This window comes from Cibotium barometz, chromosome 46 (genome assembly GCF_041138505.1).
Source record: "Cibotium barometz isolate CiBa-2024 chromosome 46, ASM4113850v1, whole genome shotgun sequence".
NCBI classification, from domain to species: domain Eukaryota; kingdom Viridiplantae; phylum Streptophyta; class Polypodiopsida; order Cyatheales; family Cibotiaceae; genus Cibotium; species Cibotium barometz.
In genome coordinates, this window is record NC_141091.1 from 11,465,295 (window position 1) to 11,490,878 (window position 25,584).

The 25,584-nt window shown below is 44.0% G+C and overlaps 1 protein-coding gene across 2 annotated transcripts in view; it reads right to left on the reverse strand.

Moving 5' to 3' along the window:
• Positions 1–12,183, reverse strand: part of LOC147611886 (uncharacterized) — a 39,636-nt gene extending 27,453 nt beyond the window's left edge. The window contains exon 1 of one of the 2 annotated variants that reach the window (XM_086783759.1): positions 11,750–12,183. In XM_086783759.1, coding sequence (XP_086639885.1) covers positions 11,750–12,123 — 374 coding nt within the window. In that variant the 5' untranslated portion in view covers positions 12,124–12,183. The remainder of the gene's footprint in view (positions 1–11,749) is intronic. The other variant, XM_086783760.1, reaches the window with a different exon arrangement.
• Positions 12,184–25,584: the final 13,401 nt, after the last annotated feature.

A 25,584-nucleotide genomic window follows, 5' to 3' on the forward strand; every position in this document is an offset into this window, starting at 1 on the left:
AAAACTACTTTCAAATGGACTTCAAAAGAACAGGATGCTTTCTTGCAGCTCAAGCATGCTATCATATGTGGACCCGTATTGATTGTTCCTGACTTGCAAAAATCATTCGTGGTAGAATGTGATGCCTGTGGCGATTGCATAGGGACTGTCCTAAATCAAGAAGGGCATGCAGTTGCATACGAGAGCCGTCGATTGCATGATGCTGAGCTTCATATGGATATCTATGAGAAAGAGCTCTTGGCTGTAATTCATGCCTTAGAGATATGGAAACATTATCTTCTTGGGACTGAATTTGTAGTCAAGACAGATCATCAAAGCTTGAGATACTTTCTATCTCAAACAAAGCTTTCGGAGAAGCAGATGAGAATAGCAAACTTTCTTTCCATGTTTCATTTTCAGATTGTGCATACTTCCGGGAAAGAAAAATGTGGTGGCAGATGCATTATCCAAGAGGCCTTATGTAGCTGCAGTCTCAGTGGCCTCTCATGGGGACTTATCTGCTATGCGAGATTTGTATCATTTGGATGCTGATTTTTCCCATATATGGACTGATTTGATGGCTGGTCATTCACATGCCTCTTATGCTATCAATGAGGGTTGTCTTATGAAGGATAATTGCCTTTGTGTCGTGAAGGATTTGCGTCCAAAGGTTATGGAGGAATGTCACGCTCCACCTTATGCTGGCCATAGAGGTATCATGCCTACTACACGCATGATTGATTGATATTTCTTTTGGCCAAGCATGCGTAAAGACATTGAGGCTTTTGTACGTGCATGTATTACTTGCCAAAAGGTGAAATTTGACAGGCAAAAACCTCCAGGTTTGCTTCAACCATTGCCTATTCCCTCGCAACCTTGGGAAAGTATTACTATGGATTTTATCATGGACTTGCCTAGATCCCAGCATGGGAATGATGCTATTTGGACCATTATGGACAGGTTTAGCAAGCAAGCTCATTTCTTGCCCGTCAAGAAAACCATTAAAGTTGATCATATGGTAAAGCTTTTTCTTGCTCACATTTTCAAGTATCATGATATGCCTAAATCCATTGTTGGGGATAGAGATCCCAGGACTACGAGCCTCCTTTGGAGGGCTTTATTTGATAATATGGGTACTAAACTTGAGTTTTCATCAGCTTATCATCCCCAAACGGATGGCCAAAGTGAAGCTGCAAATTCAGCCGTGTTGGATCTGTTGAAGTTTTATGTGGCAGATCAAAAGACTGCATGGGAGAAGTATCTTCCACTTGTTGAGTTTGCCTACAACAATACGATCCATGCCTCCACGGGAAAGGCTCCGTTTGAGATTATTTATGGCAAAGTGGTATTGCCACCCATCCTTCGTACAAAGGATGAGATTTTTGCAGCTGATGAATATGTTCGTGACTTGGATGTAGCCTTTGCTCAGGTACAGACAGCCATTGCAAGGTCTCAAGATAAGCATAAAATGGCTGCTGACAAGCATAGAAGGGACATGCAAGTCAAAGAAGGTGATTGGGTTTTGCTGAAATTTGAGAAGGCTAGGCTTCGGAAGAGGCAAGGACGAGAAGGATCATATCCTAAGCTTTCTCCTCGCTATTATGGACCCTTCAAGGTGATTCAAAAGATCAATGAAGTGTCATACAGGCTTGCTTTACCTAGTCACTGGAAGATTCACAACGCGTTTCATGTGAGTCTTTTTCGGAAATATGTGGGGCCAAATCCTGACGAGCCTGTCACAGAAGATCCGCCAGAGATTGATGAGCTTGACAGCCAGAACAGATTGTTTTTCACAAGGAGCGAAAGCTACCTGCAGGAAAGCTTTCCAGGAGATACCTTGTGAAGTTTAAGAATTATTTGCCTATTGATGCAAAGTGGGTAAATGAGGATTATTTTGTTGATTACCCACAGTTGTTACAGGCATATCTTGAGGCTTTTCAATTGAGGACAACTCTTTAGAAGCCCGGGGGATGTCACCAATTGGCCGACCATTTGGTCCATCTCCAGTTTTGTGTCTCGTTCACTTGAGGCCAGGCCGGTGTCTCATGTGAAGAGACCAGTATTTTTGCTTCACATGGACGGGAGCCAGACTGGTGCCACCCATGTGTTAGCAGGATGGTGTCGTATGGACGGGAGCCAGACTGGTGCCACCCGTGTATGACCTGGACTGTGTTCTATCCATGGGATTGTCACGCCATGGAAGAGCCAGTATTTGTGTCGTGTCTTGCCTATGGGACTGTCACTCCATAGGGAGGCTCGTGCCTGGAACTGTGTTTTACCTATGGGACTGTCACTCCATAGGAAGACCAGGATTTATGTTTTATGTCGTGCCATTTTTGTGCCGACAGATGTTTTGTACTTGTTCCATGAACGGGAGATATGTCCATGATACTGTTTGCACATTGACTCATGTTTTGCATGTTTTAAACTGTTTTCGCATGACTTGTATTTTTGTGTTTGCCTGCTTGACGTGTCACTTACTGAGCGGGGACGCCTACCAGTGAGTCGTGAAGTTTGCTCTGTCTTCTGACAAGTTTTGTTGCATGTGAACAGGTGGTAAGTGTATTGCACTTGTTGGTGTAATAGTTTTAATTCTAACCTTTTGTTTTATAAGATTGTATGTTCACATGTAATTTAAAAGTGGGCACCCACTTATGGGCCAAGGTGTGTGTGGGGGTGGGTGCATGGTCACCTACCCACACCACACCATGAAGCTGGCCGCCCCCATGCAAACGTGGGGAGCCGGCCAGCTGCGGTCGTGGAACTTCTTCTCCAATCTCTACTAAAGAAGGCGACCACCCTTCGTGAAAGGGGAGAACCGGCGATTCCACCATCGCTTCAGGTTACGCTTCCTCCACCTCTACACCCTGACGGCTGCACACAGCAGGCGGCTGTGAACTCCTCTACAGGCTGCAGCCCGGTGGTTTCAGCATCTCTGCAGGCGATTGTGCGCCTCCTCTCCCTACACACAACAGGCTGCGCTTCACCTCCAGCAAGACGACTACGCTTGTTCACCGACAGGCTGCCTCCCTTGCAAGCGGCGGCTGCTCCTCTCACAGCAGGCGGCTGTGGCTTATGTACGTGGCTGCGCTTATTCTCCAGCGGGCTGCTCTCTGCACTACAAGCAGCACAGGCTGTAGCCAGGCATCTCCTACATCCAGGCGGCTGCTTCTCCATCTCCTCAGGCGGCTATGCCCCCTGTAGGTGGCTGCGCCTGTTCTCCAACCAGCTGCCCACTCTTGCCAGCAGCTGTGTGCCATCCTCCAGCAGGCGGCTGCCTACTCAGCATAGCGGCTGTCCATCTCCAGCGAGGCTACGCATCACCACTAGTAGGTGGCGGCTGTGCGCTCCTCTCCAGCAGGCTGTGCTCTGCAGCCAAGTGGCTCCTCTTCAAATAGGCTACTACTCCTCCCTCTCCTCGACAGGCCGCTGCACCCTGGTGTCCATCACTAGTAGCTGCACACAGACACTTCCGGGTATTGGTCTTCCATCTGCAAGCTACAAGTAAGTGAATTCAGATTTAAGTTAAGAACTGTGTTGTAAATCTGATAAAGGATTCTCTCTCTACGGCTAACACCCGTTCGGTGCCGGGTAGTCCAAGCTTTTGAAGAACCACGGTCCAAAGGTGCCGAGATCGGGAGAGCCAGGCGTTAGTACAGGAGCGCCTGTCTGTGCGTGGTCCTGGAACCATAGTAACATGGAACGCCGTTCCATAGCCTAGGGAACGAGGGAACGCGTTCCATAACCCATGTCGTTCCCGTTCCTGTTCCGCAAATGTGTATCCTTGGCTAAAGGCACTTTGGGTCTAATTTTTTAGTAAATGAGAATTTTTGTATTTTTCTATGATCATATCATATCATATGAGAGTGGTGTATGACCTTGCATCTAAAAGGCTTGGCAATATATGTCCTTGCATCTCCTTAGCTTGCACATGGTAGCCATATGGTGATGATGTGTCGTTCCCATTTTCTTTTCGAGTTCCCATTCCCGTTCCAGAATAGACTCCCGTTCCATCTAACCGTTCCCGTTTCATGTGACAATGCCTGGAACACCAGTGGGGCGCTCTCCGCGGAGTCCAGTGAAGGCACAGGACCGTAGAGACTGGACCACTCAAGTGGTCGCTCTACTTCCAACATCTACTTCGAGCCTCTTGTTTGGTACTATATTCATTTGTACATGGACATCATCTGGTTCTTTGAACCCATGGAGCATTGTATTTGTTAAATACTCCCAATAATATATCATATCTTGAGGGGGGGGTCGGCCCGTTCCGGCCCCAATGCTGGTGTCCATCTTTGAATATTTCATTTCATTTCAATTTCAAGTTGTTGTAATTAAGTTGTCCATTTCAAATTGTGATATTACGTTGTGCTATTACGCGTGTGGGTGTCCAACGGAGTCTATTCCCACTTGACGGTATCGGTTTCAGTTGAAAGAAGACTCCCAGAGCTTCCACGTGTTACACTTTGTCAACTGAAACCCTAACTCTCTGTGTGTGCATAAAGCTTTCCAACACACGTGTCATCTTTGGTTCTATGCGGTGGTGAGAGCTGTTGCTTCAAGGTCCACCAGCATCCGAAACTCAAGTTCTCGTATCTGCAACTCAAGTGGAGAATGGGCATGTTGTGTTAACCCCTCAATGTAGTTAGTCGATGTCACATGCACGCCTATGCCATGGCTTAATCTTCAGCTTGAACATTCTTAATCCCTGATCAATCAGCAAACAAGTAGCATCAGAAGCACCTTCATCAAAATCATTATCTGAAGAAGCATTATCTACAACATTAGCACCAGGTGGGAGGTCACAAGGACCTGTCAACTGACAGCCAACCTTGTGCAACAGTCGGCCATGGGCTACAGGATGGGCAGCAGGTGTGGGCAGGACCAGGAAACAGCACAGCATTCAATTTAGTATTTTTGCTCAATGTTTTCTCCATGCAACAAGCCAACAGCCATAGTGTTGGCCGACTGGCAGTCCATACACATATATAAACATAACTCACAATTCAGTATAAGTTAAGTCATTATTCAGTCATTCAGCCATCATTCATCGGGCATCCATGTCAGTAATAGAGCATAAGTAGAAGGGCTATGGGTCAACCCTTATGGGCTGACCATAAGCCCTAATTTATGTACAAGCAAATCAGTTACCTTTTTGTACCATAGTAATACAAGAAAACCTGAACACTAATCTCTCTCTGCTTCTCTCTTCTCTATGTCTTAATCATAAGTAATTAGCATCACACGGTACAGTAATTGGGCGTGCAGGTTTGGGAAGCAACAGAGCGCACCAGAGCGCACGCGGATTCCAAAAAAGCCCAGGCATAACGTTAAACGTTAGCCTGGTAAATTTTTTAATTAAAAAAAAACCTCACGTTTTTTTTCAAAAAGACGTTTTTTATCCAAAAAAACGTCCCGTCGAGTATTTTTAATAAAAAACGCGTTTTATAGCTGCTATGGCTAGTCCTAAAGGGCAACAGATAAAGAAGGACTTAAGAATCATTTAGAACCAGATTTTGGAGCAAAGGAGTGCAAAACATGGAAAGTGTTGGACTAGGAATGGACAAGATGACCTGTTGGTTGCATGGTGTGCTGTCGGCTGCAAGAGAAGGCAGGTTGTGAACAGCTTTTGCAATATGTGTCCAGTCGGCTGGCCAACCAGCAGTCGGCCAGCTCTCTAGTTTGTCCAAAGGCCTATATAATGCACTCATGGCTCATTGTGTTATTCATTCACTCCCCCTTTGGGTGTGGGTCTAGACTAGGACTAGAATAGCTGTTCTACCTTTCCATGAAAGGCAGCCCATGGCTGCAAGATTTAGATGTACCTTTTTGTACCATATGAAATACTGAATTTCCAACCATCTCTCTCTCTCTCTACTCTCCCTTCTATCTGCGTTTTTTGCTTTAGCATGTTCTAAGTGGTGTTTAGGGCTGAAAGGAGACTCTCAGAGCTTTTGCATGTAACATCAGAATCATTATCAGAAGAAGCATCATCAAGCACCATCATCATCATCATCACCACCTTCAGCATTATCTACAGCATTAGCATCAGGTGGGAGGTCACAAGGACCTGTCAGCTGGCAGCAAATAGCCTGTCGGCTGACAGCCAGCCTTGTGCAGCAGTCGGCCATGGGCTACAGGATGGGAAGCAGTTGTGGGCAGGACCAAAAAACAGTGCAGCATTCAATTCAGTATTTTTGCTCAGTGTTTTGTCCGTGCAACAGGCCGACAGCCATAGTGTTGGTCGATTGTCAATCCACACATATATAAGCATAACTCACAATCCAGCATAAGTTAAGTCATTATTCAATCATTCAGCCATCATTCATCCATGGTAATAGTAGAGCATAAGTAGAAGGGCTATGGGTCAACCCTTATGGGCTGACCATAAGCCCTAATTCATGTACAAGCAAATCAGTTACCTTTTTGTACCATAGTAATACAAGAAAATCTGAACACTAATCTCTCTCTTCTCTGTGTCTTAATCATAAGTAATTAGCATCAATGTTCTTTATCATGGGGATTCGTGGACTCGCGCTCGCTGAAGCTCTCGCCTCCCCCCTGCTCGCGCCTTCGCCTCCCCCCCCCCCCCCCCCCCCCCGGCTCGCGCCTTCGCCCCACCTTCTCGCGCCATCGTCCCCCCCCCCCCCCCCCCCCCGCGGCCGTGCCCGCCCCCCCTTTCGCACCCGTCTGCCCCCCCTTTCGCGCCCGCCTGCCCCCCCTTTCGCGCCCTTCCGCACCCGTCTGCCCCCCCCTTCGCCCCCGTCCGCGTCCCGCCCCCCTCTCGTGTCCACCTACCCCTTTCGTGCCCGCCTGCCCCTTCACGCCCGCCTGCTCCTGCCCCCCCTTCGTGCCCTTCCCGCCCCCCTCTCGCGCCCTTCCGCTCCCGCTCCCGCTCCCGCTCCCCCCCCCGCTCCCCCCCCCCCCCGTGTCATCCGCCCCTCCCCCCCTCGCTTTCGGTCTTTCCCTCCCTACTCCGTGCTTCCCCCCATCCCGCTTCGCCCTCGAATCAGCTTCAGACTCTGATGGAGGCCCCTCCCCCCCCACCTCAGAGGGACGCTTTCGCAGCCCCCTCGCCAGCCCCTGAGGATACCCCCATCAGGCTTTCTCTTTCGCCAGAAGAGGAAGCGAGCCTCGCCGCAGAGGTGGAACACCTCCAAGCACATTCCACCATCTGCCGTATAGTTGGCACCCGCCCCAGCAGAGGGGAGATCCGGGATCTTCTCCAGGCCCGCCTTCTTGCAGATGTAGGCAAGATCCTGGACGTTCAGTTACTGGGCCGCGGCCATTACCAGATTGAGTTTGAGACAACCCAGAGCGTGGCCCAGGTCCTAGCCATGAGTCCCCTTGACATCAGGGGCGCTTGGGCCTTCTTCAGACATTGGCAGCATGGTTTCGACCCAACAGCGGCCGAACAGGGAGAGTGCATATTCCATGTCACAGTTTGCTTTCCTGGACTTCGCCGTGAGTACCTTCCGCTCCTCTCCAGGATAGGATCATTGGTGGGCTCGGTGCTTGAGACTGGCCCCACAGCAACTTCAGTGGTGGCTAGAGCAGCGGGCCTGCCTTCGGTCAGAGTTTTGGTTCCTGACATCTCCTCCCTTCCGAAGGTCATTCAGTTACCTAGGATGGGGGGAGGATGGATCGATCAGAGAGTGGAGTTTTCAGGGCTCCTGAACCAGTGTTTTATATGCAGGCAGGTCGGCCACCTAGCCAAAGCCTGCCCTCGCAGGAGACCCTAACCTTCACCGCAGCAGCAGACCTCCGATGGCCCGTCCACAGATGCGGCTCAACAGGCAACCTCCGGGACACCTGCTCAGCCCACAGAGACCTCTGATTGGCAACCTGGACAGGGGCGCCGTAGAGGGAGATAGCCACAGCAGCATGCCCCGAGACCGACGCAGCAGCAGACACAGCCTCAGCAGTAGAGCCTTGTTGGGGAAGCTTATTGTTCGGGGGGTGCTTCCAGGCGCTGAGCCTTGGAAGGAGCTTCTTTTTCAGCGGCTGCAGGCTAGAGCTCCCCCAGCAGAGCAGAGGGCACTTGAGCACCAAAGATACGGTGGATCTTCATAGAGATGAGGAGGACAGGCCTTAGTAGAGGATGGGAGGACAGATTTGCCTTGAGCATCCTGCGAGCTTGCGAGTTGCTGAGACCGGGGCTTTCTCAGAGACATCCCACTTGTGATGAGGAGCGGGCCAGACATCCGCTCATCTAAAGCCCCGCGGTACGCACAGAGCAGGGTCATATGCTGGGTTCTCGGCCTCCTCTAGCCTGGGGACCATTGGCGGCAAGCCCAGCACGCAGTTTTGGAGATTGGCAGGCCTTTTGCAGTCTCCCGAAGGAGATCTAGGCGGAGAGGCTGAGTCAGTTCAGAGGGGGGCTGATTATGAGGGATGACATTCAGGAGGCACTCAGTGAGGAGTGGTTCACGCCTTTCGAGCCAGCGGCCCCACGGTGGATGGGAGCCTTTACACAGTTGGACATCCTGATTGCTGTCAGAGCTTGCACTGAGGATGGTAGATGCCTCTACTATGAGATACAAGATGAGGGCAGACTTCAGAGAGTGGAGGCGGAGTCGCCTTTGGTTGCAGAGTGCATCTTTCAGAGGATACGGGTAGTGGCCGCCGCTTCTCAGAAGTGGCATATTGATCCAGACCCTGCAGATGTGGATTCTGATTGGCGCATATGGGCATATGCTGCGCGCCCCTTGGCCCGGCTCCAGTGGGACCCGGGCGAGTACGAGTGGCATGATCCTTATGCGTCCCCCGAGGCCACAGAGATCACCTTTTTCCAATACACTGTTCGGTTGGGGAGGCATATTTTGACTGCGAGAAGGATGGTCTCTCCAGCTGCATCGGAGCATTAGCGGCTACAGGGACTCTCACAGGAGTTTCTGGAGGATTTTTGGACCAGGCTCTGGGCTAGCAGACAAGCACACAGGATCTCGGCTTTCCAGTGGCTGGTTGCCCACAGGGGCTCTGCAGTTGGCACCTGGCTTGTCTACAGTGGCCTTCCGCCGGCCTGCGTCCGATGCGGCCACCCATTGGAGACACAGCAACATTGCCTATGGGACTGTCCACAGGCGGAGCAAGCTTGGTCAACTTCATCAGGGCTCGCTATGGGATACGAGACGGAGCAGGCCAGCCAGGCCATCAGATTCATTGGGAGCCAGGCTCGCCTTGTTCCTTCACCGGATTTCTCGACAGCCGGCTGGAGACAGGAGAGGGATTTACGATGGGAGCTCCTCAACAGCCTCACCATATGGTTCACCTGGAGAGCCCGTTGTTTCAGGGCTTTTGAAGGGAGACTGGAGCCACAGCAGAGACTGTTCGGGCTATCTGGCAGGAGTTGATTCACACCCTGCGAGGACAGTATGACCGCATCCGGGGCGACTCGGATCGAGCGATCTTGCGACGCCAAGCTTTCCACACCACTTGGCGCAACGGCCCTTTCTATACTCTACACGCGGGTACCCCCCGCTGGCACTACAAGCCACCTGTTTGGATTTTCTCCCCTCCTATTGTATGATATAGCCTCTCAGTTTATTTGTACTTTTCTGCACCTAGGGAGAGTCTCCCTAGCTGCCTTGATTGGTCTCTGCTCTGCCTTCTTATGAGCAGGAGAGGGTTTGTAGTCCATTGGGCTTTTTTATAACTAATGAAAGGATCTTTTCATGGGAAAAAAAAAATGTTCTTTATCATGCTTAGGGCTGTGGATCAATACAGCAAGGCTTCCGCGCATGCAACAGTCAAGGTAGGAATTTGGATAGGGATCTAGGTTAGAACTAGCGAGGGCTCGGAGGGAGGGGGAGGGGGGGATGTGAAGACGAGGCTCGAAGAGGCAATTGCTTCTATAAGGCCTGGTCATGGCTTTTTGCTCAAGCAATTAATCTCCCTGTTGCGTCATGTGAGAGTCATGAAATTCTCGAACAGCGCTTGCATCTAGTCTCCAATGAGAGCATTGCTCCCTGATGCTATGGCTATAGAAGTGAGTGACCACAAATAAACCATCCACTATGTGTGGGAGACATTTTCGATCGTGTTCTGGTAGCTGAAAACCAACCGTAATTCAAGGGACAGGAGTCACAGTGGAATGGGGAGTGCTTCCTGCATCTAAAAAACCAACCACACAAGCGAAAAAAAAAAAACTTTTTTCCTTGGATGAATTTCTTCCCCAAAAGACAAAGCTCTGATACCACTGTAACATGTGGAAGCTAACAGAAAAGGATTATACTTTGATAAATACTTTCAACCCCTTTGTTCTTGACGATGTATAGCACAATGTAATGAAAGTAAGAGTGCACAGAGAGCAGAGAGATAGTATATAGTGTTGGGTCCCAAATACCCTCTGAAGGGTCCCCACTACGTACGGTGTATTTGCTTTAATGAATGAGTAGACTGTCAGACTATTGGTTGTAAATAACCAGGACTGAATTGACTTGCATACCTTCACTTGGTCGAGATTGGGGAAATAATCAATCCCATGTGTCTGCGCATATCCTTTGGCAAACAATCTAGCCTTGTACACTATTATGTTTCACCGCTGTCCAAATGACAAAGGACTCGTCTATGAGTAGCCCCCATAGCCATGGGCTCCTTGGTGGCTCTTAGACAAGTCATTCATGGCTTTTCATGAGAAGACTCTACAAATCCTATCTCTTGACCTAGACTGGTGCTCATGTATCTAGCTGAAAGCCTAACCAATTCCCAGTACACCTCTACATCATTCTACAGGGTTACCCAGATGAGCAGGACATGCACTGACTTCATGTGCGGACATGCACACCTAACCATGACCCTCTACAATGGATCCTTGGCTCACTTTTGTCGGACAAGGAGCTCACAAAGGACAGTCACCACTCTAAGACTTGCACTTGCTGTCCATATATGTCCACATGGCATCCAAGTGCGGGATGCACGTGACAACAAATCTTCATAGTTAAACCATCAAACTAAGTTTGTTATAGAACTAGTGTGTGCATGCAAAGAATTGTATGCTCACAGCATCACATTGAGGATGTCTCCACCACAACTTCATTGTGATGGATTTTCCAAAGAAGAGGGTTATATACAACGATCCTCAAAAGGCCTTGCATGAGAGAAGGAAGGCTAGTTCATGATTGGGAAACCAATCACATTTACATACGCAAAGATAACCAATCCTTGAAAATAAACATGAAGACATGGAAGCCTTATCCCATGGGTAGAGGCATTTTTGCCAATGAGACTGACACAACCACTTTGGTCAACATGTGCAAATGTTACATCAAGTTGGTAGATAGTGACGATAAGAAACAAGACTACGAGCCTCTTGGACCATAGCTTGACAACTGTGAGGATTGGATTCGCAACCATGGGCACTCTTCCACAAAGGCTTGGAAACAATGACTTTGAACCATGAGTTACTCAACAAGCACAGGAATTGTGAGGACATGATGCCGGGTGCCTCACTTGATGGTTTTGGTGGCATAGACACCCCCGATACTGTCTTACATCAAGCACAGAGAAAAAACACGCAAATACAAATGATTACAGAGTAAAACATATGCATTCTCGGGGCTTATATAAGGGCATTTTGGAAGTATGTGACATACATCAGACGTCATATTCCCAGTGCCCCCGTCCCTTTTGGCCTCTCCGGCCCTCATAAAGCTCAAATGCATTTGTGTTAATAACTGGTGGTCAAAAAAAAAATACACACATACATCACACTGCCAAAGACATGCAGAAAATGTTATGGTTACATTGTGGAAAGCTACGAGGGGGCTACCTGCCATGGCTGGATTGATGGAAATGTCGTTGGTGAGAGCGCCGCGCAATGGCATGCCAGCCATCATAGCCGGGGATCTCTCTGATGCAGAATAAGCCATGGAAATCGAAGGTGCGCTCCTCAAAATCGGGCTCGCTGTGAGAAACTCTAGCCGCTCTCTCTCTGAGCAGATGGTTGATGAGGGACCCTTTCCCGACACCTGATCTGCCCACCACACATACAGAGAAAGGGGCACGACCGTCGGATATAGAATCTTGTTGCTGCTGCTGCTGCTGATTCTGATGTAGGAGCAGGTGCTGAGCTCTCTGGCGGTACTTGGCCTGCCAGTCTGTATTAAGACGCACAGAGGGAGCTGCCTCTCTTGTGGTCACCATGGCAATGCGAGATGCTATGTGTAGCTGTGTATGTGTAGTACGCTGTCACGGTTGCCATTTAAAAATTCTGGTGTACTCTTATTCACTCATTTATATTTAAAAAATTTGGTGTACTATTATTCACTCATTTATATTTTTTTATTTTTTTGTTGGTGGTGCTTATTCAGTCTAACGCATTAATTAATTTTTTTGTTGGTGGTGCTCATTTAATTTTTGCCATTTAAAAATTCTGGTGTACTCTTATTCACTCATTTATATTTAAAAAATTTGGTGTCCTATTATTCACTCATTTATATTTATTTATTTTTTGTTGGTGGTGCTTATTCAGTCTAACGCATTAATTAATTTTTTTGTTGGTGGTGCTCATTTAATTTTTTATTAAAAAACCTTACGCACACTAAGTTTTTAATTTTATTCGAGGATGCAGTCAATTTCTGTAATGTTTTGTAACGTTAGAGAAATTTATAACTTTAATTTATTAACAATTGTTACAATAATAAATATTCGAGGGTGCTTTTATTTTTAACAGAGTTTTGAAAGTAAAGACATGATTTACACTTTTTTAAAAAACAAGTTTAATGAAAATTGTTGTTTTTGTTTATAAGACTGAGGATATGAAAATGTTCTTCAATTGAACTTTGAGCCATTACAAATTGTAAAGCACATGTATTATAAAGCAAACGAACTTCAGTACAAGTCGGAAACAAAATCCAATTCAAAACACAACTGATTACAAGACAAAGTGTGATTCTGGAGGAGAGGCAAGCTTCCTCCTCCATTCAGCCAACAAATTTAGCAACTTCCGAAGAGAGCGAAACAAACTCATCTCCTTCAACAATTTCTTTTTTGAATTTATATGCTCTCTCCCATACAAAAAGATAAGATGCATAGTAGTTTTGTTGACACTAATTCTCTGTATCATCATCGATGACAATAGGATTGGTACGAGCACCAAGCTTTGCATCAGGGTTCTCATGTACATCTTCATCACTTTCTGCAGCATCAGCAGCCTCGCCTTCATCATCTTGACAATCTTGTGTATTGTGTTGAGCAGCTATAGGATTGTAAGCAGGATTATGTCAAGGCATTGAGTCAGATGAGGGAGTTTCATTACTTTCCAAACTACAGAGGCCCTTGTCCTGTTCATACTAGTTCCGGTCTTTGGGATTATCCAAGAAGCAGCTGGATAGTACTTTCTAGTACGAATCATTTTTAAAAAGCGTTCTTTGTAGTGATGCACCTAGTTTATTTGCTATATAATCATCCATATACACGTACGTCCATTTGAATAAATTTACAGACGATAAGCATACTTTGTTTTTTAGGTCGGCTTGGCCATAAAGAGCGTATAGCTAGTGACCTCTTGTTATTTCTTCATTAGATATAATATGTGAAAAAAACTTGAAGAGTGGCTTATGTGAATCTTTCATACAATATCCTATCATCCCCTCAAATGTGTGCATCTTGATTTGTCTTAATCCTCTCCACATAACTATACCACCCTCAGATTTAAACAAATCCCACCCTAAATATCTTTTTATAGTTTTACCTACACTTATGAGTGAAGGTGCCATGAGACTTACCACCATCTGAAAGTGTAAGTGGTTCAAAGTACCACCATCTGAAAGTGTAAGTGGTTCAAAGTATCACCTTTCTCTAAGGCGATCATTCCTTTCAAATAGTCCATTCTAATAAGATCTTCAAGTGGCTCCCAACAACAAGAGAGGTGGATATCTCTATTTCCAATTGCCACGGTCACAAACACTTCAAACAAGTTAGTTTATTTTTCCAGGTGAGAATTGCGGGATTTTGTGCACATACGGTTCTCAGTCAGCATTCTTCTCATTTGTCATTAGTTGTTTTCCTTTTCTGTTGCGATGTACAGACCCTGCATAGTGTGTTTTTCATCGTTCAATTATGATTTTCTTCAAATATAAAGAAGTCGTATATTCCAATCAGGTCTAATAATAAACTTGAAACAACGAATCGAGAAACCCGATTATTTTAAATAAAAGATATAAATCGAACATTTTGTTGATATGTAGGGAGGGAGGGAAAAAAAATACTGACAATTTTTCAATTCGCATATAGTTATTATAGAAATAAATTAATAACGACGGTGCTATCAAAGGGTAAAGCTCCATGTACTGCCTGTTTTTAATTAGAAAGTACAAAAAATTACACTTCAAACCTCAAATGAAGCTGTAATGCTACTTTTGTAGCGAAGCGAGGACATTTTTTGGAATATATTCGTAAAAGTTATAAAGTAAATAAAGCTAAACATAGTGAAGTCTCATATATATGTACAACAAACATTAATAAAGCAAATAAAGCAAATAAAGCAAATAAAGCAAATAAATATTCACCCCAGAGCAAAAAAAGAAAATATATATGCATATTGTATAATGTTTCTGCATGGAGAAACAATACGGTCTACAAAGGATACAAAAAACCACGAGTTTGAAATCAACAAGCTGATGTTTCTGCATGGAGAAACAATACCGTCTACAAAGGATACAGAAAACCACGACTTTGGAATCGACAAGTTGACAATAGTTACTCAAAAAAACAATAACATGCATTGCTCCACCACCTTTCCAAAGACACTAAAATCATCCAAAAATACCCTCATAAATGTGGTCAAGGACTCATAAAATATTTATTGCACCATCCTCTGAAATGTTGTCGAAGCATTCTTGAAACCAAAGCAAATGCTCCCCATTCGATCACAAAAGTCGTCTTCTCCCAATCCTCTAGAGACCCAATCAAAGCAAATGCTCCCCATTTGGTCACAAAAGCCGTCTTCTCATTTTATCTGCTAAAGTCGTCTACAAATGTTCATACATCTCATGGCATGCTACAACATCCAACAAAGGATCTATAAATGGAGTGGGAATGGATCCATCTAAGTTGTTGCATTCAACTTCCTATAATCCCACACACATGTAGCTTCTCATTCTTCTTTATTGGTACTATCACTATGGTGTGACAGCTAGGTCACTTTATCTATCAAGTTGATGAATATCACTTTATCTATCTCTTTCTTCACGTGTTTGGCATAATTCGGATTCATTCGTCCATCAATAGCATTGATACCTCATTGGAACTGTATTTACCTTGAGGTTTGATGTGATGCTAGTAATATTGAGGATCCACCTCCTTCACATCTGTATAACTCCATGCAAACACATCCAAATATGATCTTAACCATGTTTAGACCATTCAGATCTCCCAAATTCATATCTTCAAGCTAATCTACTTTACAGGTGTTTTGAATCTCTCTTTCATGTACTTCTTTGGTTGCTATTATCTTCTAGCATTCCTGCTTCATCGAGGAGATATGACTATAGTATTGATGATGTATGCAGATCTTTTGTTGGGGTATACTGAGATACATTTTGAGATACTATCTGATTGTTGACATCATCTACCTCAAACAATGAGGCCAGATCTAAATTTTGCTCGAGTATATCTTATCTCTTTCTTCTCATCTATATGTACCCTTCTAGCCAATTCAATCAATCCTTCTGGTGCACATGGTACATAGACTGACTGTTTGCAACATATCTTTGGATGACACTGTTACCCAAACTTTTTTCTTTCAAATCCTATCTGGTATTGGGCCTAATTATGCTTAATCTTTTCCTAACACAACAAGGTCCTTCCAATAACACTGAGTATGAATCTCTTCCATTCTCAAAACAATGAAGACTACCAAAAAATTAGATCCCAATAGCTAGATGTACATATCTTTCCAAGGGGATTCACTCTTTGATGGTCAGCTTTTCTAATTGAAAAATGGGGTTGGCCTCACCTCTATGTTTTACAATTCCCTATGGGTGGCATCCGAGATTTGCCATACAAGACTACTCTTTTATGTTTTTGTAATTGCATTGTGCCCTCTAGAACCATGGCATCCCAATCTGTGATTGGATGTACTATCTTGGGTATCATCATTATTCTTCTCCTTGTTTGTTTTATAATCTTCTTCAAATCCAGCTCAAAGAGACAAAGGTAGTGAGACCTGCTATGTCTCATGACGTCCTAATCAATCCCTTGCATGTCTCATAAAAATAAGAACCGAGAGGAAAGTTTTGAAGGAAATCAACTTCTTCTTTCGCAAACATACAAGCCACTAAAGAAAATTTAGAAGAATAGGTCAACATTTCCTCAACATATTCCAAAGTAATTTTTGGAATATCCAATATTCTAGGTTTCACAGAAACTTTGGCATATGGATATACTGTATCAGCTCCCTTACTTGCTTTTAGTCTTGCCTTGAATTTCTCTCAACATTCTTTGACTAAAGCTTTAGCTTTTTAAAGCTTCTCAAATTCTTGCTCGGATTTTGGGTATTCACCTACTCCTCATTCTTTGGCCTTATGATCCTTCTTGGTTGGTTTTGCTTTTTCTTGCAAAATTGGATATTTTCCACTAGACCGAGTTGATACCATTTCTATGGTCCCTTCATCCCCAAAATGTGTTGAATTTGGATCACATATTCACCCTTACCTACCCCTTCTTAATACTCATGTGAGCTCCACTCAATCTCTGGAGGCACCTCGGGCTCCTGATCTCTATCATCGAAGGCATCAATTCCCAAGTCAATAGCTGATGTAAAATCAATAGGCCTGCCAGTCCTAGCATCTACTCGAACGAGGCCTGGGTGAAGATCATCAATGCCCGAAACTATGTATGTCGCTAGGTCGACGCGTGCACGGCAAGAGGGACATGCTGAGAACCGTACTAGCTCCTGGGTGATGTAAGACAAATGGAAAAAATGTCCACATCCCAGGGCATATCCACCAGTAGTGTCAATGTCCTCGATACATAAAGCGCAGCACGCATCACGTAGGAAGGGTGGTGCATCTTGAGGGAGAGGTCGTCGAAAAACCTCTGTAAACAGGCCCTGGATATAAAGGTAGGTAAGGCACTGTCACGTCCGAGGATCTGCGAAACTCTCGAACATGCAGCATCAACTGCTCTGCCCTATGCTGGGCAATCCACTCCATAATCTGGTGATGTTGTGCCTCAGCTCTAGAGCTCTCTACCTCGGTCCGAGCCTACGCAAAAAAGTAAAGCATAAAAATAATTGATTAGTCTCTCTCATTAGGTATTACTTAAAGAAATTTATAACTTAAGACCTTAATTATAACTCTTTTACGTGCTAGAGAAACCTACCTGCTGGGGATGTCGGACTCTCTCAGATGCTGTGCCTCTGCAGTAGCTGCCTCTGCCGTCTGTAATGCAGCTCTAAGGAGGTCAATCTCCGCTCTCGCCTCTACCAACTCCTTAGTGAGCCTCTCAGTGGTAGGTGTGGGACCCTACTTGACACAATCAACCATGCCGCTCATGTAAAAATATAGAAAAGTACATATAAACATGTAAATAAATGACTAAAAAAACTTATGAAGTAATAAATATGTAAATACCTCGACATCTGTCGTCGGTATCGATTGTGAGAATAAGCGTACCACATGCTGGATGCTCTCCGTGGTGGTACTCCGTACGTCGATGCCAACCTGGGTGCCAAGAGCCTCTACTGTCGACATAGGCACAAATGAAGGATCTGAGGGCTGGTGGAGGCCGCCTACCCTGGTCCTGGAGACGGCCTCGGCCCCAGCACCACCACCCGACCGATGGCTAGTGTAATCCACCTCCTCCCCTAAGACAAACTCCGCATATAATTGCTTTGCGAAGTATATGGGAATCTGGCGGTTGTTCGGCATCCTCCCATATGCGGCAGCATATCGACTATAGATATGTGCCGCCATACGAGGATGCGAACACCGCGAAATAGTAAGGGGCTTGCCCGCCCCAGGCCTCATCCCACGACTATCGAGGAAAAGATCTAAATAGGCTCCATCCCTAATCGGACCAAGATCACAGACCTGACGATATGTCAAGCCATGTGACACAGGAGCAGTGCGATGGTGGGCTATCCACTCATCCACATAAACAATATCGTGAAGGCTACGAAGGGACGAAAGCATCGCCTCCAAGTCTGCCACAATATGTAATGTAGACGGTGTGTCTCTAGCACTCCTACGGATAGCTGCTAACTCGCGGTCTATCTCCGCGAGATGAGGTCCACAATAGACGAGCGGCCCTCCTCGTGGCCCTCCTCGTGTGACTCCATGCTAAAACCTAAGCCTAACACAAAGGTCCAATGTGAAAGGGTCCAATGTGAAGGGTCTAATGCTTAGCGCTAAGTAGCACTAATGAAGCTATAAAACAATGCTAATGGGCCCACTAATGCTAATCCAAATCAAGAGAGCAAGGAGAGTGAAAACGACTTCTGACAATGAGGCAAAAAAAAAAGTTTTCCGATTTTATAACCTCGATCGAGGTTCTGTAGCATCATGCAATTTAGGGTTTGCAAGATGTACGCTCTCGATTTTAGGGTTAGTGAAACATACGGCCAAGATACACACTTAATTTTAGGTTTGGTGAAGGATCGAAGGCTGAGATTTGATATTAGTATCTCGTTCGAGGTACATGGACGGCTTTGATTTTAAGTCATCACCACGACCAAGGTATGTCGACGGTCGAGATTCATTATATACCTCGATCGAGATATTTAAACGGCTGAGATCGCATCTTCCAATGTGCCTAAATGGACGATGGAGATTGCGTCTACGTATCTCGAACGAGATATTTGGACGGTGGAGATTGCATCTACGTATCTTGAACGAGATATTTGGACGGTGGGGATTATATCTCTGTATCTCGAACGAGCTATTTGGACGGTGGAGATTTGATCTCAATATCTCGTTCGAGATACGTGGACCTTGGAGATTGTATTCCTTTACCTCGAACAATGAATGGTTGAGATTCGATTTTGATATCTCGTTCGAGATACGTGGACGGTGGAGATGGGCTAGTCAAATATGCCTAGGGGGATACAGCATGGCCATGATGTGGATCCGAGTGGCATAGATATCTCGATCGAGATAATGTGGTGGTGGTGACATGTAATGGTGACATGGATGATGATTGGAAACCCGAACCTGCTAGCGTGGCATTAGTTGGTATCTCGATCGAGATATGTTGATGTAGGCTTGGGAGGCACGTGTCGTGTTTTAATTCACGACAATATCACGATCGAGGTACTCCGCCCGAGATGCATGGATGTCCCAATTTTAGAGAGAGTGAACGAAAGTGAGTACCCTCATCTTGCAACCTCCCTGGTACATTTTAGGCATTTACACATTTTTGGCTATTTAGTATATTTTTGGGGGAGTTCACACGTACATCTTCACCCTTGTTTAGTGTATTTTGGGCATTCACACACGTATTTTGTCCCTTGTTCATGCCCAGGCAGGTCATTTGAGCATATTAGTGCTTTTTCCACACACAGTGTGGCCTTCTTGAGCACGTTTGGGGGTGTTTTCACACTTTCGAGCATTGGCGGATGACATGGGGATCCATTACTACCTCTATCCTGCCTACGATTGCCGTGCTACCCACCATCATCATCATCGATATCACCAGGACTCCATCCCAGACGTTGATCATGCAGCATTCGCTCATACCCTATCACTCTGGCTATATGCCCATCATCTTAATTTAGCATTTCATGTGAGGAGATGCATATCGTTTGCCTAGTTCATACATACATTTAACACATCGCGGCTTCGACCTCTAGATCCTTCTTCACCAACATCATGCTATGATGACACATTATATTCATGTCACTTATGGATGTTTGAGCTTGAGAAGTTGTTGCCTAGTCACTTTAGACACTTATTTGATGAAGGGGATGTCCGTGCCAGATGGTCCAGACATTCTACATATGGTGATCTTATTGAGGATCTATGTGGTTATCTTTACAGGGATGTGCATGGGATTATGTATGTGGGGACTTGATTGAGTTCCCTTCATTTGTGAGCAGAGATGACTATATACATGAGGATGGGTATCATTATGACATGCATTTAGTGGTGGATGATGATGTGGGTAGTGATGATGATGTTCATGCTATGACTATAAATGATTATATAGGTGATGATGATCGTAGTGATCATTCATGGGATACTTTTTTTGAGTTATGGCATGACAGGTTTGGATCCTTGGAGGATATGGATCGAGGATGCTGCCACTTTTGTCGCTATCATAGTGGTGTTCTCATGGGCCTTGAGAGCTTCTACGACTCACCCATGACATCGACTAGCCATCATCTCCTTGATTCTCATTTACTTAGACCAACTCATTCATTGTATTATGATGGGGATGATGAGGATGATGTTGTATTGTACTGTGACATGAAAAATTGATATCTTTCATTTTTAATTTTGTACATATTTTGATGGTTTCTCAATGGTAATAAGGTGGAAGCTTGTCTAAGAAGATTGTGGCGCCCACAATGGAATAACGGCGTGGTGATGCGGCGGCTTGGCGGCTACCCTGATAACAGCATTCTATCTTCAAATATAATGGTTTTACTTGATTTAGGGTGCACACATTGTAAATGCCACAAGTATGCTTGATAAATACTTTGGTATGGTAGATAGGCTAGTGATGTGGAAAATAAAAGTGGGCCTTCATGCTCACATGGATTTTAATTATATTATTAATATAGTATTCACCATAAGGCTACAAGTTGGGGAGTGTGGAAGGCATGTGAAGAAGTGTGTGTAGGTGCATAATTGGGAAAGATTCTTCTAGAATGCCTACATGGAAGAGGAGAATTTTGCCATGTGTAAGTGGGATCTCCACCTACATGCCACTTACACATGCCTACATGGAAGAGAAGAATTCCACCATGTGTAAGTGGGATCTCCACCTACATGCCACTTAGACTTGGCTATTATCTCATCACACTTTCAAAGTCAAAAAGTCTTCAATTTAATAATCAATAGAAGACTTAGCCTAAGAGGACAATTGATGGTGACATCTACCCTTATGTCACTGAAGGGTTGAAGATTTTTATGTCGTAATTTGTAACAATGGAAGAGAGGGTGATTCTCCACCTATAAAAGGAGCCCTCCTCTCCCTTTCAAATCAATGAATGAAGCCTCCTCAATTGAGCATTTTGTGTCATTGCCATTCTCTTATCTTCAAACCCTTATTCAAACACTCTCTTTACATGTGAATGTCTCATTTAGCATTAGCTCCTCATGCTTAACCCAATTTTGGACCTCTTTGATGATTCATGATAAGTGGGATAAGGAGTTATTATCTTGGTGGGCCTGTGACTTCTCAAGGTAGCCCTTGCCTTATTGCCGCCCTCCTTTGGAGGTACCAATGGTTTTAGTGGTAATGAGCATGTGGTAAGACTTTGGGGACCATAGGTAAATCTTTACGATTGTCCACTGAGCAATGTTAACCCTTACCCTCTAGCTTGAATCATGAAGGAGATGAAAGGCAAGAGGCTATGTGAAAATTGAGGTGTCATGCAAAGAGAGGGAAGTGCAGTTTTTGTGGTCTAATACCCAAATTTCAACCGATAATTACTCATCACTTGGGTATTGGTTTCTAAAATTGATCATATGGCTAGGAAGCTCTTTATATGCTCTTTCCACTCATGTAACTAATTTCTTAATCCATTATTTCATTGATGATCAGAATTTCTCCCAAAGTTGCTAACTTTTAGGCGAATTTTGGCAGTTTTATAGTCTTGTAGTAAAATGCTCATAATGTTTCGCTCGGTTGCCCGTTTTCGAAAGTTTTTATATACGCGCGAAGCTCTCTTCAAGCTCTACATACATATATAATCCTCTTTTGTACAGTCTATATGGATTTAAAACTGCAATTCTCTGTGTATCTCTGTTTTTTAAGACTTTTGGCCATTATTTCTTCTTAATGATTAATTCCTTATAATCTCTTATCAAAAAGCAAATCCCATGTATCTTATCCTCTTGTAAGTGATTGCTATATTCTTTTACTTTAAGATGTTCCGTCCAAATCGCCCAATTTGAACGGATGAACCTTACCAACATTCCCCGTATGTTTCCGTTCACATAATCCTGAGTCGGAAGATTTTCTTCCAACAAAGAATTGCCCTCTTGTTTGGAGCTGCAAGACTGGCAGAAATTCTTGCTTCTCCTGAGCCTTTCATATTTCCTTCCATGAATTATGATCTTACCTTTGATGTGTTTATCTTTATCTTAACCTAGGGAGAGAAAGGGAGGTGAGGAGGCTGTGAGGTTTCATACAAGTGTGTTTTGATTCTAAGAAGTGACCGAAGTCAAAACCCCAAATTTGTGTCACAGTACACACACACACACATGATGATATTGATATATCACACACACATGATGATATTGATATATCACACACACATACACATGATGATAGTGATATACATGCACATGATGCCACTGGCATATATGCACATGATGATGATGTATGTGATAGTGATAGTGAGGGTGATGTGTGTGAGTTAGATCATGTGGACATGATCTCGAGGGAAGAGATGGCAGCGAGCACATCGAGCATCATAGAGCTACCTATCTCTATTCCTAGTGATCATAGGGATACATTAGATGACCATAGTGATACATTCCATGATTTTGATGGGCATTTGACTAGTCATGATTATTCGGCTAGTCATACATTCCTAGTTACACATGGGATTGACACTTCACATGTCGTTAAGCACATCATAGACCATGAGGAGCATAGACACAAGGTTCTAGTATTAGATGTGTTGGGATACTCCTCTAGAGGTTTTACATGTGGAGAGATTTTGGATACGACCACTACTCCTGGTTTTCATAGCATTCTTGGAAGCATTCGAGTGGATCGAGTTGTTGTGATTAAATAGTCAAGGATATTGCATGAGAGTAGTGATGAGTTCGTGGAGGTGAGACATCGTAGGAGTATGCATATCGATCATAATTTTATCATATCCTATGACATTGACCTCGAGAGATTTACATTCAATCTAGGTATTTCCTTAGATCTAGTGTTATTGGAGAATGATTTATCATGGGATTTAGGTCGTATAGGGACACCGGTGATAGAGATTGTATATACCTTTGGGGATGAACTTAGTGGCCTTGAAGATTTCATTGATAGTGAGTGGGTTGATACCACTTATCTCTCTTGTGTAGACACTTTGTCAGTACTTAGTGATGACGATCCAGCTTTTATCTTAGAGGGACACACACATATAGAGTGTCTTGCACATGGAGATATTGTGCATGGGTCGACGGATCATAATCATGCATACATTGATATGGTGGATCATGCCTTTGACTTTTTTAGTGGTGCTCCATGTGACGGTGGCGTGAGTTCACATTTGACTCTACATGAGACCGCCCTTGAGATATGTTCTTTTGGCTCCTACTACAGATGTTGACATGAGCCTATGTTCTTTGGAGCCAAGACATTTTCCTTTGGATGCATTCTTTACCATTTGAAGAGCATAGTTTTTGGATATGTGGCTCGATATTCAGATGCATCTATGACATATTCTAGTCTTGGCCTACATGATGATTATTTTGTGCCAGGACCATTTGACATTCTGGCCAAGAGTTTCGAGCTTCTTCGACGGATACCTTTCATGCTAGATTCACATTGTGGTCATGAGGATAGGTTTACGAGTTTTCCTTTTGACCCTGGAGCTACTATCTCTTTGGAGTCGAGCTTTCCTTTTGATCCAGGAGCTACTACCATTTCAGCTTCAATGGTTTGGGATGTATATCATACATATCCCTTTGATCCTGGAGGATACTCAACTAGCTTCATCATCAAAACAGTGGTTCCTTATCCTCTCCACTTGCACCAGATTATCATGGGACCATTGCCTTGGATTTTGCACGCCTTGGATTTCCTTTTGATCCACGTGGTTGCATAGGTAGCCTCATCATCGATGGGAGTCCTTTATCCTTTCCATTTTACCCAGGGGGTCATATGATTCATGTATGGGTCTTCCGCTACATCAATATTCAGTTTCATGGATGTGATTTTTGGCTTTTGTAGATAGCCACTTGTATATGTCTTTTCTTTGGATACGATCAACCTTCGATTTTGAGGACGAAATCATTTTAGGAGGGGATGGTTTGTAATGAAGCAGGTTTGGGTGCACATGCACATGGGGAATGGGGCTAGGCACTTGGGCTTAGGGACATTTACATGTGTACTTTTGGGGCCTTAGGCTATATTAGGCATAGGGCTCATGGACATTGTACCCTTTTGATGATATTCACTCTATAAACATTCATGTCTTCTTGGTGCTCATGCCCAAGCTTTCATGGCCTTCTTGGCTATTACCCTAGGATGGTGACCCACACCCATGTTGTCACTCCATGCTTTGAGTGGCCAACCCTAGTCTCTTGCATAACAAATTTAAGTTTTACTTGCCATGTATAGAACCATGACCATTAAATTTATCAACTATGAGTGGAGTTGCCATGGTTTCCTTACGTGGATAAGAAGGTCTTTGCAAACCAATGCCAGTGTCTAGTCCCTTACAAAGGTGGACATATGTATTTTTCTTACAAAGGTGGAGATATGTATTTTATCTATGATCAATACTTTCCAATTTTAAAATTATAAAAGCTAGAAAATACCATGTTTTGGGAGAGTAAATTGGAGTACTAAACCAAGGGGAAAATTGATTTTGATGATGCAACATCCCAATGGTAAAGTAAAACTCCCAATGGCTCAAAACATTCAAGGTGTTTAGTGCTAATTACCTTATTAACAGAGGTAAAATTTTTACTAATAGAGTAGAGAATGATTTGACAATTAAAGCTCCAATGTTTGTTGTTTATGCTCAACAAAATGATGTATACATCCTTTAAAGCATATGTGATTAATTCATAAATCAAATGCTTGAAAGTATGATTAACCCATAAATCAAATGCTTGAAATTTTGATGAGATTTGAGATTTTTTCCCCCTTTTGGCTAGAAATTGTTGCTACCCATTGAGCTATTTTGGACTTTGATTTGATTAACATTACCCTCCTTTGTGCCTTGTACCTCTTCAAGTTGTTGTAGTAGCTACTCCAACTAGTCCTTTCTTGTAGTAGATGAAGCAATAACTCTTGATTCTTGATGATTTTGAAGCTTGAGAAAAGAGAGAAAAAATAGCTTACTAGCTAATTAGAGAAACTAATTATTTTACTAATCTAGACTATACTAGAGTACATAGCTACTCAAGGGATGATGGGTGGCTTTGATACCAACTTGAGATTTATGCCTAGAAAGGATTAGGATGTGTAGAAATGAATTAAAATCAACATCTTAACATGCTAGAAAAGAGATTAATCCTAATGATAATGCTAATGACAAAAATAGATCTAGAGCATAATGACAAGGCAAGAGGTTTAGCAAAAAGCTCATATGATAATCCATAAGATAGAGTTCCTTTTTATAGGATTGAGTACATCTATATTAGCCATTAATTATGGCCCATAACCTTTATAAAGTTCTCTCTAATATTTCTTAGATTTGAGCACCATCTCCTTGAAGTAGCTTCTTTCCTACCTTCTTCTAGGTGCCTACTTTTT